The sequence below is a fragment of the Rhipicephalus microplus genome, chromosome 6 (genome assembly GCF_043290135.1).
Source record: "Rhipicephalus microplus isolate Deutch F79 chromosome 6, USDA_Rmic, whole genome shotgun sequence".
Lineage (NCBI taxonomy): Eukaryota > Metazoa > Arthropoda > Arachnida > Ixodida > Ixodidae > Rhipicephalus > Rhipicephalus microplus.
Genome location: NC_134705.1, coordinates 59,211,915 through 59,230,178, shown reverse-complemented (window position 1 = coordinate 59,230,178; position 18,264 = coordinate 59,211,915). Strand labels below are relative to the sequence as shown.

Sequence of the window (18,264 nt, the reverse complement as noted above, 5' to 3'; positions counted from 1 at the left end):
GCAGTTGAAGAAGAATGGCAGAAGTTGGCCCAGTTGACTGGGGCTGATAGCCTATATGAAAGCTTGCCACGCAGAATGGCTGTGGTGGTGGCAGCTTGCGGCGAAATGACAAAGTACTAACACATAATTTCAATTGCATGCAGACCGACCTCTCACTGCTTATTTTCTTTCTTTGTCGTGGCTTTGTCGTGTGGATTTGTCGTGGAATGTTCACCACATCTACCAACGCACCTAAGGCGCAATATTTTAGCTGAATCCTGTATTTTATTTGCACAGCTTGCAAGCCACATCGCTAAAGCGCGCAGAACCAGCGAGTCGTCTGCTCGCGCCACGGGGTAAGTGCAAGGTGCGCACCGGGAAGCCTGTTCGGTCGGCATGCGAAAAAGGCTCGCCTTAGGGCGCCACGCTGGCAGTGTGCACATGGTGAACTACACGCCAAATCATCGTTGACCGGAATTAGAAATGCTGCTTTGTAGATGTTCTCCACCTCACTCTATACTACAATGCAACGGCTTAGTTACAGGAGCACCCACGAGCGGCGCTACGTGTAGTGGTGGCCACGCACTATGAGTGTCCTGTTTCAATCCGTGAGTAGTGTACGTGTGTCCGTACTACATATTTTACGTCGTTAGAACGACTCCATCGCCACCGTGTTCTGTTCTTGCTTCAAAATAAAGGTGTCATGTGCGGTGACTTTGTGGCGTACGCCCTGGCATACCGGACGATATCGAACCACGTCTCGGCCAGCTGTAAAACTTCAAGTGCATGTATATTTCACTTCTCTGCAGAAATACACAGTGCATGCTTTCACAAGAACCACCATGTCGTTGAATTTACTGCACTTCACTTTCTTGAGCAGTGCGTTGTTCTTCATAAAGTCCTGAAAGCTTGCTCTCCTCAAGTTTTGGCTGAGACATCTTCTTCTCATGATGGCCAGTGAAATTACAGTGACCTGAGCCTTTAAGCGTGGAGATATCGTGTCCTTAGTAATGATTGAGAAATTGGCCTTTGTGGCCAATTTAAGGGAGACTATATACAAACGGTATGTTATTTACAGTCTTAACACACCTGTTTTGCAGAACATGCCATGCGTTTTTTTATCCGCCCTTTTCTTCTTGAGTCCTTTGTTTCCAGCACTGCATTAAAGAGCAGAAATTTTTGAAGTGTGCACTGGGCCGGCAGTCTATTTGGACCTGTTTGTCTGGTTACTATGTTAAGTCTGCTGGAAACCTCGTTGCCCGCGGCAAATCGTGGTATAGTGGAAAAATAACGCATTAGTTATCTCTGTGACTGTGCCCATGAAATCACTTCCCTTGAAACGCCAAGTACCTACCTCTTTGCAATAGAAGCCAGGAAGGTAATGAGAATACCCGCATTACTCAAACATTTCAGTTGATACACACTTTTCGACAGTAGTTTATGTCACGCTTTGCAATGACACTGTTGCAAAAGCTGCCAAGTTTGCTTCATTAGGCTGCCACGTTCTTACACATCAGCGACTGAGGGTACGCCTGGAATGCTTATCTAATAATGAACATGAACCACAGCTGTGTAAATACAGCCATGCTTGCATTTTTATGCTCATGAATCAAAAGAAATTAGACAGCACATAAACAAAATTCATATACACGTACGTACGATGCAATGAAAGTGCACAAAGAAGCCATAGTTATTTTTGCATGATACTATGACTGAGCGGGTCCGCTTTTAAAAATCATGAAAGGTTGGACACCTACAAAACGTCGACTTCTTTTCAACAATAGCCGATAAACACATTGTAAACACTGCGTACACATAAACAATGAGCAGAGGAAACGAACACGTCAGCTGCTGAATTCTGCTAACGCTTCAAAAAGTTCGCGAAGCCACAGGAAATATAAAACGAAACGAATGCAGACAAGAATGTGAAACAGATGTTTTTATATACGGTGTAAAAATATCCGAAAACAATTGGTTCATAATAAAGAACAACACAAGCATATATAAATATAAGTGGATCATATATCACCACGTTTATGCTGCAAAGAAACATCTTGCTTTCGTTTATTTTCTCCAGTAATTAGGCTTTTCATTAAGCTATATTTTATAGACACAACGTTCAGCCGTAACACTTGCACTATATCAGCGTTTAAAAAGCAGTATTGTGATTATGCAGAACTTGAAAGCAAGTACGGCAACAAAATGCGTATGCTTGGCCCATTTTTGGGTTTCGTGAAAACAAAAATGAATTGCACGTTTTTCTTTAGTACCTAGGATCACATGGCAACGTCACAATGCCATCTGAGACAAGGCCATACTGTCGATGAAATAAAGGCAGTCTCCGACTTTACATTGCGCATGTGGGGAACTCACACTCGGACAATTTTCAGTCATGTACAATCAACTAGCCTTAGCGCCGACATTGTGATATTGCTAAAGAGAAACATACTTATTGCCGTACAGCATATCTCTATCAAAATAAGTGATAAACACTAGGTAAAGTTTACACTTCGTGCTTATCGACCTATCAAGGTACCTTTGACCTCAGTGAAATATAGAAAATGCAAGGTTACTCCCGATAATTTGGAGGAACAGCTCGGACATGTCTTATCTGTTCCTTTTATTATATCGTCATGAAAGTTGTGTTTCTATTATTAGCTCATGCGAAATAAATGCATCCTCACACATGTGATGTTTGAGTATGTACAGACACCAGCGGTCGCTACGCTCACAAATGAGTAGCCAGCTGAGCACAAATTTCCGGACTGTTCGATGGCACCAATCCGGCTTGCCGCAGCATAGCGTGGAATGCGGAATCGGGATTGCTGGCGAGCTCGTGCGTGGGTCCGAATTCAACAGTGCGGCCTTTAGCCATTACCAGGATCCTGCACAACAAAAATAGCAGTTGAGGCACTCTAAAACAAACTGAAGGCAGACTCTTTAAGCATAATCAAAGCAGGTGTTCATTTTCGATACAATTCGCTTGAAGGCATAGTTATTGATATGCCTAAGTGAACTACAACCTCGTCTAAAAGAAGGAATTCCGCATAATTTCCGCGTTTCAATCCACACAACACGGCAGGTGTGAATCGTCACCTTTCAACGTACAGGTGAAGGAATGAATGTATGTTTTGGGGTCTCTAACCAAAGAGCAAAGCATTCTGAAAACAAGGTTTGACGTTTTATTTGCAGAAAGCCCGCCACATTTATAATGCATGCCATAGAAGAGGACTGGGAAAATTTTGATTGTATTGAATATTCCATAGATGTTGCCTTATTTTTAATGTTCCTTAAAGTGCACTGCATTATACAAGGGCCTCTCCACCTCCTCTGATTTGTAACCACAACTGCCGCGGTCGAAGACGCAACGTTTAGCTGCGGCCCAGCACAATTACCAGTGCTCCACTACGGCGGACGCGAACATCACAAAGTGCCATCACTTTAGGAGCCAAACAAGGCAGCCGCTCGTAGATAATTGTAACAAGTGATGACATTAGCGCCCATTATCTTGTTTTTTATTTGATTATGCCTAAATAACGCTCTATGGGTTCTTTCTATTGCCCGCATACATTATTTTGCCCCCTTCAAAGTAAGGTGAGACTTCAGGCCCGCCACCAACTCACAATGCAGAAGGCGCAGCACACGGCGTCTCGTACTTGGCTACCTCTGTTGTGGCGTTCATGTTTCTGGTACAGCTGCTAGTGGAGAAGGAAGTACAGTCGGCAGCATGCTTAACCCGAACGCTCCGCAGCTTGTCCTGAAACAGTTTGAGTGAAGCTGGTGCCGTGTAGTTTTGGGCTCTGTTGCCGAGATGTTACCCATGGACGCCGACACACTATACAAGCACGCCAATGTAATATAGGCAACCGAACCTCGAGCTTTGCGGCTGACATCTGTCAAAGTACCCCAGGTCACGCGTTGCAGCATTCGTGTAAGCTTTCTGGCGACTGAGGGTTTGCGTGCGCCACACTCGCACAGCAGTCAAGCCGTAAATGTGGTAAACATATTACTGGTGGTATGTCTGCCTCGGTGGAACAGTGGCTAAGGTGCTCGACTAGTGATGTGAAGGTTGCGGGTTCGATTCCGGCCAAGGTGCTCACATATCGATGGAGGCAAAATAGTAAAGGCCCGTGTACTCTGCGATGTTAGTGCACAATAATGAACACCAGATAGTCAAAATTTACGGAATCCTCAGTACGGCTTCTTTCATGTTCATGTCGAGGTTACGGGGCGTACAAACCTTAGATATTATCAACAATGCAGGTGGTATATTTGTGTTGTAACTAGGAGCGCCCAGTCCAGCACAGATGTTAACTGGTTGCCCAGGCTGCTGATACATTTTTCCATAGCGGTGTTCGCCCCATTAGGTTGCTGGCGTGACCCTGTCGCTTGGTGCAAGACTGGTTAAACCACTTGCAACGCGAAGCATCTCCTAAAACACTGCAAAAGTATATTCTTTAGGAGCTTGCTCGCCAAGCTTCTTATGCTCAGGCATGCCTCTTTGCGTGTACATTGGTTCTCGAGGTAAGCGCGACGCTTTCGGCGCGATTCGTTTCACATCACCGGAGCTCATTGAGTGTTCATCTTCACGCAGATACTCATCTTAAAGGGGCCCTTTAACGCTTTTTCGTGATTTCATAGTTTAACAAGCTTTTCTAGCTGGTTGCGTACACAGACGGGTCAAGATATAAGTACCGCAAGAACGGCAGCGATGAGGCAACGCAGTGCAAAGTTAGTCAGTGTATATAGAGATATCAAAATACAATGAAACAATTGCGTACCCTCAACTCGATTTTGGCGGGCTCACCTTACCGTGTTTCCGTCGCCCTCTGCCGTCAGAGGGCAGCCGAATGAAATGAACTGAACGCCCTGCCGTATACTGGAGGCTTGCGTGACATATTGCCTGTTTCGTCCAGTGGATTACGGCCGCCGTTGCGGTGGTACCAATGTGGTATTTGAAGAGAGAAGGACACGTGCGAAACGAGCCAGCTCGTCAACGCCTTTAAAACGTTTTGTAGCTTTACTGATCTTTATTTTTGCAATGACGTATATATATCAACGCCCTTGTATTTTTTTTCTTTTAGATTTTCAAATAACGGCTCCAGGAGCACCGCTGGCGCGTTTCCTCTATAGCACATGGCGTTCGGCGCAGTCTTTGACCAGCTTTGCAGTTTTCAAGCTGCAAAAGTCGGAGAGTTTTATAAATTCAATAGTAATCCCTATTTTGGTGCAATGCCGCAATCACAATCAACGTCGTATATATCCAATCATATCGCGGCAACCATCTGGCGCCACTTCCGCTCGCAGTAGTTCTGGCGAGTGCCACTACGAGTTATGCAGTCGGCACCAATGTTTTCAAGCGTTAGAGGGCCCCTCACCATCAAGCCAGCATGATCTTCGATCCAGATGCGACAGCAGCGGCGAGGACTCGCGCAGTCGAAGCTAAGTGGGCTCGTCAACAAGCGCATTCCTAAGCGAGAGTTCGCGAAGCAGAGGTCTCATGCAAGTGGCGCCCAGAGAACCTCGAACCGGAGCGGCTGCGGGGAGCCGCGGTTGAACGCCGAAAGCGGGCGTTAACTGAGGTTGATGGCGCCGACGCGCGTTTCTAGTGCTTCTTCCTTGATCGCTTTTTCTGCCTTGGCATTAAGGCATGCGACCATTCGTGCTTTGACAACAACCTCACTGCCATCGCCTCCATCCACAGCGACCAGTCCCGGGCGAATGCCATTACCGTGCTCCATTGAGAGTTTCCTTTCCTGCAGCGCATGCAGCGTAACGTGCCCGAAGACGCCCCCTTCGACGTATACATCAAGAACCGACTTGTTCACAAGCCATTTTACAAGAAGAGCCTTGTCATAAGGATTGATGGGTTCTCCCTTTCAGGGCAAGCGCCTTCATCATCATTCACTTAGTGGAGATGACGTTGTTCTTTTACTACTCACATGTGTTCTGTTATGGAAAACTTCAAAGAAGATATGTAGAAAAGTGTAAATTGAAGGGCTCCTTTTTCTTTTTAGACGCAACATTATTGAGATCTAACAGATAAAAGCACCAGATAAAATATGGGGTACGTTAATAAAGGTAATTACAGTCTCAATGAGAGTGGACGAAAAGATAACTTGCCACCGGCAGTGACCGATTATGCGACCTTCGAATAACGCGTCCGATTATATGCCCCTGAGCTACAATAGCGGCCATCCCCCCTCCCTCCCCCCCCCCGTGGGATCACCACCACCTGTCCGGGAGAAAGAAAAGCTGAAAGAGAAAACTGACAGCCTTGCCGCAAAGGCGAATCAATGAATGCAGTTGTAACTAATTGGAATGTCACGTGAAGTATAGCAAGCCCATCAAAATGCGTTGCTTACGCACAAATGACGCCCGAAACATACTCACAGGTACAGATGAACGCGGATAAGCGTCTCAGTTGTTACTTCGCTGTGTCTGAAAAGCGCGCCTTTTTCCTAAATGGAGTTGGCGCAGTGGCCATCGTGCGCGCGGTATCTACAGCAGAATCGTTCCGGTGAAAGTCTGAAGCACACGATTGTCCCCACCACAAGATGAGCGAGCGCACGCGAGAACATCCCCTCTCCGCGGGGCAAAGTACGCATGCGAGATAATGGCACGTTTACACTCGAGAGTTGAAGGATAACTAAAACGCCAGAGCGGCCGGAAAACTCCGACCGCGCGCGTCGAAGATGTTCACATTAGTTCTGCCCATCCCACCACCGCTGCCGTCGATACCTTGACAATTACTTCGATTTCGCCTTCGAACTGAAGTTCAAGCTAAAGTTCAAACTGAACTCTAGTTATTCACGCAAAGTATTGAAAAGAAACAGCTCGCACCTTTTCAAACGTTGTTTTGGAAAATAAGCCAGCAGAAACGACACGAGCGAATGCTCCGGCAGCGGCGGCGGCTCATTCAGCTGTCTGTACAAAAACGCGAGACACGTTGGGGCATGCCGACTCACTGCCGCTGCACCTTATACTTCCAGGTTTCTCGGCGATCGTATTCCGAGTCAGGCTCTCGGTCAATGCGTCCTCGTTGAGGCCAAGAAGCTTCGTCGTGCTTCACGGGTTGTTTTCGATTTGAGCCGACGCAAGCCACCACCGACGCCTGTGCCGCCATGTTGAATCTGCGGCCGGCTGGTTAGGTCACGTGGTTTGATCTAGTGCAGCCAATGCTGTGAAGGGGAAACGAGATCCAGTTTCACGTGGCGGGAAAATCACTGTCGGACCGATTCTCGCGCGCCGGCCCCGCGGCATGGTTTTCCGGCTGCTTAGGTGGCTAAACGAGCCGGAGAGTTTCGCTGGTTTCGCTCTCTTTGAAGCCAAGTGTGAACATGCCATAAGAGGGCGCGCCGCCGCGTCGTGACCAACTGGCGACACAAGCTCATTGCGCCATATCGCTGGTAATGTTGAAAACACGACAATTACCCTATAACCTCCGAGATGGCGGGTGTGTGGCGTGTTTCCCCCTCCGGCCGTCCCAATCACCGCTTTTTCCAGGAAAACGAACGAGCATCACCTCACACACCCGGCTAACGGAAAAGGGAGCGGATCCTGGCGGCGGTGGAGACCACGGCAGACAGCAGATTACACGGGATTCCAGCGTGTGCATGTTTTTTTTTTCGCGTACGAGGGAGAATCATCGTTTCAATCTTCTGACTGAACTGAAAGAATTTTAAAGACGGTAGTCTTTCTTGGGGATATTCAACGGAAAAAAAATAAGTCTGCCTGTCTGTCTGTACAATTGTCTGTTTGTCCACCCTCACGATACCTCAAACGGCATCGAACAGCCAACCCCATTCGCAGCGCCCACCAATATTTCTCAAGGCATAGCGTTCATAGTTGTGCGATTGTCAATTAAAAACTCCCAAGCATTTCCCCGAGGGTGAACATGGTTGAGTACGAATGCATGGGGTGATGCTACGAGGGGTATTTATTAATTCGCACTATTATATTTATTAATCACACTATGGTGCCTTTATGGTGTAATGGTTCCTGGGAATCGCAATTTGATCACACGGGGAAGCTTACGTTAACTCACTGGCGAATGCCAACGGATTTTAACTTTACTCCCCCTCATAGCATGCGAGCCCCGGACGATCGCACCCTCTCCCACGCGGCACGTTCACTGGCTCGAACGGCTTCGGGAACGTCCACTCACCGTTGACGATTGCGAGCGGCGTCTTGACGCCGGCCTTCATCGCCCTTCTCCGCCTGACGCTTGCGTTGTCGTTCCGCTTCTTGGGCCGCGTTCGCGGCTCGATGCTGACGCCTCATCTCGGCCTCGCGAGCGCGCAGTTCACCATCCGCTGCACGCTTCGCCCGCTTGTCCTCGGCCTCGCGAACGTGAAGTTCGGCATCCTCTGCACGCTTGGCCCGCTTGTCCTCGGCCTCGCGAGCGCGCAGTTCGGCATCCGCTGCACGCTTCGCCCGCTTGCACTCGGCCTCGCGAGCACGCAGTTCGGCATCCGCTGCACGCTTCGCCCGCTTACGTTCGGTCTCACGAGCCCTTCACAGCGCCGCCTTGTCTTCCAACGTCGGCGAAACCACCGCGGTACCGTCACCTCCAACGACGGGTGCAGTGCTGGCATTCCGTTGTACTGCATTCGTTGTTGATGGTAGCGTTGCCTCCGGGACATCCATCGCACGACCCGCTCTCGACGGGAGACTGAGAGAGAAGGCGGGCGTGCGAGAGAGAGGGGTGCGCGCGCAGCTGCAGCGAGCGAAGGGGGATATCAGCGTCGCGTCCGTGGCTTATTCGGTAGAGCGTCGCGCTGCGGCCCGCCAAGTCCTCTTTCTTTTAAAGATAGGGAGAAGACTGCGGACGCCGCCGACGGCGGTGGATGGTTTGGGGTCGCTTATAAAGTGTATTCACACTTAAAAAGCCATTATTGCGCATATCTGAGGCGCCATAACAACACTTCGAAGTTTTGTATGTCTGCCTTTATACTAGAAGAGGCACACACAACCAACTCTAAGGAATGTAACGTTTATCGCGCTACGCTGACAGTGCAACGCGATGCTCAAAAAGGTGTTTCCATCACTTTGCTATGACGTCACTGTGGTGGCACCTGCCCGTCGCTTTGCGTTCTACACCTTATCACCTCCAGGACTGGCACGCATCTTTCTCCACGGGCTGCACGCCTTCGTTTTCGAAGAAAACGGCCAGACAGCACTTGTGTCTAACGTGCCTCGATGCGCTCGTTCGCTTCCGCTACATGCTCGAGGCACTCTAGCGCAGCGCCTTCAGATTACCCTTCACCAATTTTCTTGCGCAGAACACCAAATAAACGTTTTGTTCGCTCTCTCCAGACGCAAACCTATCGTGTTTCGATTATGTTTGCGGTGTAACACGCAGATTTGGAACCATTTTTTTTCTGTTACTTCGCCTATTTCGGTTGAAATTACGAAAAAAGGCATGGAAACTGGCAAACTGCTTTATTTTTCTGATAGATAATTGTAAGAAGGTATGAATTCGTCGGTGGCAGTATTACTACTTATTGCATGACAGTTCATTTTAGCTTGATCTGAGAATTATAGGGGCATTCTAGCAATCCTCCTTTCTCGAGACCTGTATGGGGCAAAGCTGAGCTAACTATCATTGTAGAATCATATTGCTTTACTATCCTGACTGATCATTTAAATTCACTCCCTACATTCACTCCCCACGTTTAATAACTCCTACATGACAATGGTAATATTAGTGTCATGCTCATTTACTGTTCTCTCGACTGCATCCAAATCAAAGGGTCGCACATGTAGCATAACGGCAACTTTGTACTGAAAACTAATTATTCTCCGAGATAGACCACTAAAGTAAAAAAAAATACAGCATATCTATGGAGTGAATGAAGATGAGTGAGGTGAAGCGTACGTCAGCCCACCCGTGCTTCCGTGCGTCCATTCGTTCTTGCTTCCGTCTGTCCACGCGACCATCCGCGCGTCAATCCATGCGTCCATCCGTGACTCCGTCCATCCGTCTGTCCGTCCGTTCATGCGTCCGTCCGTTCGTACGTCCGCGCGTCCATCCATCCATCCGTCCGCCTGCTAGTCTGTCTGTCCATCCGTCCTTGCATCCTTCTAGTGAACATTCCAAGTACCACCATCTCCCATCTCGCAACCCCTAGAGCGGGTATGTGCGACCGGTGGCTACATACATACATACATACATACATACATACATACATACATACATACATACATACATACATACATACATACATACATACATACATACATACATACATACATACACACACACATACATACATACATACGTACGTACGTACGTACGTACGTACGTACATACATACATACATACATACATACATACATACATACATACATACATACATACATACATACATACATACATACATACATACATACATACATACATACATACATACATACATACATACATACATTCGGAGGAGCGACAGACCCACGCCGGAAGGAGCTTCGCCCCTAAAAAGTGCAAATTTTTCTGCAATGTGACACCGCAGTCTTTTATACCAGGTACATGACATCAACGCGTGTTGTTTACGTCTCGAACAACCAAAACATTTCGATGTTCGTTCTTAGATTTCCCAACGTATATGTAGTGATATCTGGTTGCGCGGGTTCGGATATGCAAGAGCGACACAGTGCGCCGTGTGGTAGAGACTCGGGGATAACGTGTGTGCGTCTGTGCGCCATGCGGGGGCGAATCATGTATGTGCCTTGCGCTGGTGAAGAGGACGGCGATTTGGTGCGCGTGTGGCTCGAGAAAGCGCGGCAGCGCGAGCATGTTTTGCTCGTACTGCCATGCTACGAGCAAGATACGAGCATGTTTTGACACCGCGTCTAGCGGATGGGATATGGGCTTCAACTGTGTTAGTCTTCTCTTTAAGGTCGTTCGCGTGCGTAAATAAGTTCTACGCGTGCTTATTCACCTGCGTGCAGCGTCGTTTTTTCTGGGGCGAACCCTTAACCCAAACATAACATCACAGTATCCACTGAACGCCGTAAAATTCACAGTGCGATTGAGCGATCATAAGTGACCAAAAGGTACCTGTAACCAACGCGTAGTCGCCGCAGAACCGCCGACGTTCAATCTAGACATAGTCAAGACGCATAGCTCCTGCACCCTTGCTTCTGCATTCTGCTTCTGCGGCTAGACGGAAGGCTTCTTGAGAGGGCGTCGCAATGAAAAGTAGCGATAGTTTCATGAAAGAAAAAAAATCAACCTTTCTGTCGAGTGTAACCCGTTAGCGTAGAAAACGACACTTTTCTAACTTCGCTTCTTCATCGGGCTCTCATTTTTTTCTACGCCATGCCCTCCATACTATACAGCCTGCAAACTTTGAAGTACCGCAAGCTTCAAGCACATGCGCATCTTTCCCGAGGCATCATAATTATAAGTGTTCTTATAGGGGTGGCGCAAATTATGCAGCAAAAAAAGCCCATAAAAGCCAATGACCCAACATTCCCAAATGAGCGTGAACCTATAAAAAAGCCCAAAATCATTTTTTCTTGCCACGTGGAAGCTTCGCCAACAGCGTGGAAGCCTTTTTGACTGTATGAAAAAGTGCCGCGGTGCGGAGAAAACAGCAGGCCACGCCCACCTCTGCAAACACGCTCTCTCCGTGCGATTGGGACGGTCGGAAAGAAACCCGCTGTTCACCCGCCATCTCGGAGGCCATGGTTCCCCCGAGACGGGCATCGCCAGCGCTAAGCAATAGGTATAAATAGCTTGCCGTTTCAACGTTGAAGATGTTCCTTCGTGGCCCAGTGGCTAACACCACGAACTCGCAAGCTGGTGGTCGGGCGTTCGCTTCCGCGTGCGGAGCCATAATTTTCTGAATTATCTTTCTTGCGTATTCATATATATAGATGCGTATGCACATACGGTGAATGACGGCGGTCATCGACGCTGATGATGGCGGCAAAACCCCCGCAGGGGCGTCTGTGCAAGGAGGCCTTTGGTGTGTCACGACACCACGAACCTGAACTAACGGGGAGATTTCAATCCCTCCCCACGCCTAGCCGTGCGTGGCGGAGCCATGTGCGGGTGAAAGGTGATCCTGGGGGTTGAGCTGATGCTCGGTGCTTGGACCTTCAAGGCCCCCCGGCAAAGGCAGCACACCCCTTTGGCACCGGCTTCACGTAGATGCCACCCCTGGGATGACCCACCCAGGGGAAATCGGCAGTCGCCTTTTCCTATCTCTCTCTCGCTACATCTTGATCTTTATCTCTCACTTTTTATCTGTCCTGTCATCTGCTCTCTTCTGTTTACTTTCGATCTTTCATGGCGGCAAGGGCTAACCTTGTGTGGATGCCCAGTCGTGGCCACATTATAATGGGTTATAGCAGCGCTATACAGCTGGCGTTGACAGAATTTGACCAGCATCACTTACCACGTCCTCTTGTTGGCCTCGGTGTTGGGTGGCTGGCACCACTGCCGAACTTAAACGGCATGTTATGTTAAGCGCATCCTCTTAAAAAGCTGATCGTAACCTGAAAAGGTTGCACACCGAAGCAATCACCACATTCTTTTCAAAGGCCAACGAACATTTCCAAAGTACCATGTGATACATAGTGAACCATCTGATGGAAAAACCAGAGCTATCTCTTCATTTTTAGTGGCAATAAACCTGGATGGATTTGTGGGGTTTAACGTCCCAAAACCACCATATGATTATGAGAGACGCAATAATTAATAAACCTAACAGAAAAACTAGGACCTGGCTATAAGGCCTCTAAGATAGCAAGCGGCAATCTTCTGCTTGAACTGTGAGACAGTAAGCATTATGAAGCCCTCCCGAATCTGACATCTTTCGGAAATATCCCTCTCGCAGTCAGTCCACATAGGTCTATGAATACCATTCGAAGTGTTGTCTCTGATGACGACCTCGTGGGCCTAACTGAAGCGGAGCTTCTTGACGCATGGCTCTTGACGGATGGCTGTTGCGACTAACATTTGTAGATTTTCCTGTATGACGCACGTGTTAGCATTTGCTAGTTAAATTCAAAACTTTGAGCCTCCAAAACGTTCGTGTGCAATGCTGCCTGTGTGGTGATGACCAGTTCAGATCAAGAAAGGTTGGAGCGTGCGCTAAGTTTATTGCGCACTCCGACATTTTGCATTCAACTGTTCCACAGCGTCCATCGCAGTCAGAGGCTCTGCTGAGGTTCAAGTTTCTCCATGAAGGCTATTAAAAATAATAGTAGGACGTCGAAATTCTCACACTTTCTTCAGCGACCACTTGTGCAAAACACGAGTAATCCGCTTACCCAAAACGTTCGCAACGGCCCGTATCCAGCGCTCTCGCCGTTCTGTTTCGTGCGACGGAAATCAGTAAAGTTGAGCGTTATAGTTTTCACTCATTCACTTCCGTGCTAATTCACAACGCTACAGTAAAGTCGATTGCAGTGTTTTCTCATAGCACCCACACATATTTTTGCCATAGTTCTGGCGAGCGATCCATAAAGCATTTCGTGGCGATTCATTGGCGCGTCCTACTAGTGGAAAGAAATTCGTAGCTTTGTTTTTAATGATACATGTGCAAACACACAAGCTTTAGGGCTATCGTTGTTTGGCCCTCACCAGTTGCACCTGGTTGTAGAGCAAACTGCAAGAGAGTCGGAGTTCGTATTACCTAATACTGCACCAACAGGTGGCGATAGATGTCTGCAAAGCTCCAGAGTCTGACCTCTTTATTGCAAAGCTGTCTTTTTATCTAAAGGGTAGTTTGGCATGATGCTTAAGATGCGTTCGTGCATGAGTTTATATGTCCACGTTCCACCTCCTTCTTAATATATGTATATAGTGTAGTATGCCCATGCGCTCATCCCCTTTTTTCTGACAGTCATGGGCGAGAGAGGACGTTAAGAGAAGCTTCTGTATGCTGTATATTACAGGCGGGTGGACCTTATCTAACAGTCGCGTCTTTTGTAGCATATGTGTCACATAAGAGCACACAAATATTCGGCGGAATCGCGCCGCATGAAACAGACATGCTGCCGCACACACACACATATACCAAAGAAGTCAACTCACTTATCGTAGTCTAGCACCGTCTCCAGTCTGTGTGCTATTGTGAGTACGGTGCAGTAGGCGAAGCTCTCTCGTAGCGTAGTCTGCACGATTCTGTCAGTGTTGCCATCCATATGTGATGTGGCCTCGTCCATTAGAATTATACGTGGCCGCCGTAGCAGAGCCCTGGCTAGGCACACGAGCTGTCGCTGGCCGGCACTGAAAATATATTCAAGTGTCAATTAGCATAATTTGACTAGGAGAAGAAAGTGACGTCGGTGACACAGGATTGTCGTAATACTCATCTCCTCTACTGCTTCGCTTCGGCCAATAAGTGATCATTGCTCCACATGATCGATTGCCTTATTGAGTTCGTATTACGCCCAGACGCCACAATATCTTTATGTAATCCCAAACAACGCTGTGCAATCAGCTACCCGCGAAGTAATACCCATAGCATGAATATGTGCAGCGAGCGGAATGTAAATTTGTACATTTCTTTTTTTGCAGTTAAAAATAAAACACACTGTGTCCTAACTGTACAGGTTAGAGCTTCAATATAGTGATAAGTATCGTGACTAGTCGATTACGCCATGTGTCTCACACTCAGCTTTTCGACAAAACATGAGACTGGCTAACAATTGCCGGGCAACTTGCATAGATATATCCAAAAAAGTAGACGGGAGAATCCTCATGAACACAGCCATTACAGACCAATTCTTAGTATTCTGGATTCTTCAATACAAGGCTGTAGGTTGGTTCGATACCCACTGATAGCTAAGGTGTTTTTTTTTTTTGCCACTCAATTTATTGTTGATTTAAGTAGTAATCACTTCCAGCACGTACAGCTTGAAACGGCAAAAAATTGGCAGGTTCCACGTACAGCGGGAATCCGTAATGTCCGAAGCACGATTGAGGAGGGTTGACATTTGACTCTAAATTATCACAACATTATGAGGCGGGCGTAAATTTTGCCGTACATGACTTCTATGTCATGATTATCATGTTTGTGCCTGAAGTTTTTGTTCGCCGTTAATTCAAGTGCCATGGTACTAAATTTGGTATTATTTATTTATTTACTTCTTTATTTTGCAATGCTTAACAGGCTCTTAGAGGAGAGGGTCAAAAAATATACAGATCGGTTACTACATGGATAGCACGTAGCAATGTTTTACCCGATGCGCATATCATGAGTATTATGTTTGGATGCGTCATATACCTTCGTCGTCCATTCGCATCACGTAATATTAAATATGGTGTTCGTGAAGCTGGCGAAACGGTTGCGAGTGTGCGGTGCGCGTAGCATGTATTCATATTTTACATGACGCGCATACCATAATTATTATGTTTGAACGTGTCATTTACCTTCGTCCATTCTCGTCACGTAATACCAAATTTGGTATACGTGAAGCCAGGAAAATGGCCGCAAGGGAGTCATGGACGTGGTATGTAGTCCTGTTCTTGCATGACACGCATGTCATGTTTATCATGTTTTCACCAGTCATATGCCTTTGTTATCAATTCAAGTCGCGTAAACTCAAATTTGATGTTTGTGAAGCTAGCGAAACGGTCGCGAGTGCACCACGAGCGTGGCGTGTAGTCATTACTTACATGACATGCATGTTATGGTTTCCCCGCTAGGGCCTGTCACTTATGGCCACCATGCAGTCATGTCATACCATACCAGTTTTGCAATATGTGATGGAAACGAAACCACAGAAACAGTAGGTGTCACAGAACGAGCGCTCAAAAAGAGCGCGCCGCCCACTCCTCGCGAAAAAACGCCGGAGTGACGCCGCGAGGTCAACGATAAAAAAAAAGAGAAAGAAAACAAACATGCAGACTCCCCGGGCTCGACTCTCTCCCTCGGAAGCGTAGATTCGCCGACGAACCTCCTCACCCCACAACGGCGGCCGAGCAAGCACTCGAACTTTCTAGATGGAAAGGGGCGTGGCGAGGCCGAGTTGAGCCATCCATCGCGGACGGCCTTTGAGCCGTCTCGCCCCCTCTCCAGCTTTCGCTGCGTATCACGCCGACGAAATGACGAGAACTTTCTGGAAGCTCGCGCGGAAGGTATTTAATCGAGCAGCCGAGACGAGGGATCAGGAGAAGACGGAAGTTAGCGCCAGAGCGCGTAGGGTATCCCGTCGTGTAGTCGGCGAAGGTTTTGTCCGTAGGGACAAAGCAGGAGAAGACGCGAGGTTTCCTGGAAAACAAACTTCGGAGGAGAAGACGGAAGTTAGCGCCAGAGCGCGTAGGGTATACCGCCGTGCAGTCGGCGAAGGTTTTGTCCGTAGAGTCAAAGCAGGAGATGAAGAGGATTTCCACCTGAGGGGTGACGACTCGAGCTACAGGCAAGAGTGTGTGTTTACCGCTATCGAGCGAAGACGCGTGGCAACAGCTGCGTGTGTGAAGCCGGCGTGTTTCCGGCGAAGAAGTTTGAAGCTTGGAGAGTGGCCAGTTGAAGACGCGAGGTTTCCTGAAAGATAAACTTCGGGGGCAGCGGAACGACAACAACGCTGGACTTTGAGTGAGTGATTCTCGGAAGAGTATCATCCAGACTTTTGTTCCAAGAACTTTGGACTGAATAGGTTTTCTATCTCTTTAGTCTTTAAGTGTCTTGGTTGTTCAATGCATGCGACTGCATTGTAGTGTGTATTGTTGTCTGTGTCCGTTGTTTCGTGTGTGGCTGATTGTACTGGGTAGTACGTTGTTTGATTGGTGACATATTGTACTCAACTATTGTGGAGTGTGCATGCTTGTGTATTGTTTTCGATCTGCCATTATTGAGAATATAATTTCATTTGTTATCAGCTCTCGGCTCTGACTTGTTCTTTGGGCCACAGCCGGCGTCCGCTGGCGCGCCAAAAAGGACCACTTCTAAATTGTCCACGCTTTCGTGGTGCGGTTCGGGGGGGCGATATTTCGGCCCTTGGAATTAGCCCGGCGATCGGGTCCCGAATTAACGGGACCTGTGTGACAGTAGGAAGAGCATGACATGTAAATCTTAATATTCATGACATGCGTGTCATGATTTTCAGTCAGTTGTGCTTGTCATACGGTCATGTTATGCCACACAAGTTTTCGCATAGATCCGATTATTGAAATGGCCAGGAGAGCTTAGATGGCTAGATAGATAGATACGGTCAAAGTTGCCGAAGTTCACTAAGAAATGCTTCGCATTATATTCGAAATAAGAAATCACCGCGCAAGCACTCCATACAAAGCCCCGCCGCGGTGGTCTAGTGGCTAAGGTACTCGGGTGCTAACCCGCAGGTCGCAGGTTCGAATCCCAGATGTGGCGGCTGCATTTCCGATGGAGGCGGAAATGTTGTAGGCCCGTGAGCTAAGATTTGGGTGCACGTTAAAGAACCCCAGGTGGTCTAAATCTCCGGAACCCTCCACTACAGCGTCTCTCATGATCATATGGTGGTTTTGGGACGTTAAACACCACATATCAATCAATCAAGCACTCCATACAAATGTTTAACCAACAAAATTGAAAACGTGCGGCCCCTATGGGTTCAATTCGATGCAGTGGGTTCAACCCGACGCTGCACTAAAGCCTTTCATAATTGTAGGATACATGTTCGAGCCTCTTAATAATGTTAGATATTTAGCTTGAGTTTGCCACCGTGTTTATTTCACATGCTTCATATAAACACGGTCATTGAAGAATGTAATGAGCGTCTGTATGCACTTCGCATTTCGTTAATTACAGTGGTTGTTCTCAAGCTACAGTCGGTCACAGGCGTCGCAGCCGAAGCGAAAGTGTCGCTGGGGAAACTCCCACCAAAAGCGGGCGCAGAGCCATCGATGGCAGGCCTCACACGCAAGGCGACAAGTATGCACTTTTCGTGCGACAGAGATGGCCGGCTTGTTCCATCACTTATGCAGCAGCGTTAGTTCCAAGTTCGCACACTTTCAGAAGCGTGTAGAATATACAATGCATGTGTGCATTTACAATGCAATTTCGACTTCATACGAAACCTGACGGTGATGGCTGAAATATACCGAGTGTACGACTATAATTGCTACCTAAATAAAGAAACGCTATAAACAAACATTATCTTCAGTGGTTTTACTGCGGTTGCAAGTGAGCACCATGGAAATCCGCAAGGTGGCCTAATGGTTACGAAAGAGATAATTTTGATGACCCGCTCGCAGTATGGAGCTGCACAGGAAATACGGACTCTTTGAAATGAAGATCGTGAGGGAAAAAAGGCTTGATGAAGCTTTCACCAAGGCACACGTCTTGAGAA

The 18,264-nt window shown here is 47.6% G+C and overlaps 1 protein-coding gene across 1 annotated transcript in view; it reads right to left on the bottom strand.

The window, feature by feature from the left end:
• Positions 1–2,107: 2,107 nt before the first annotated feature.
• Positions 2,108–18,264, bottom strand: part of LOC119168680 (ATP-binding cassette sub-family C member 2) — a 38,795-nt gene continuing 22,638 nt past the window's right edge. The window contains exons 6-7 of the mRNA XM_075867660.1: positions 14,027–14,221; positions 2,108–2,864 (exon numbers count right to left, since the gene is read on the bottom strand). Of these exons, the coding sequence (XP_075723775.1) occupies positions 2,708–2,864; positions 14,027–14,221 (352 nt within the window). The 3' untranslated portion in view covers positions 2,108–2,707. The remainder of the gene's footprint in view (positions 2,865–14,026; positions 14,222–18,264) is intronic.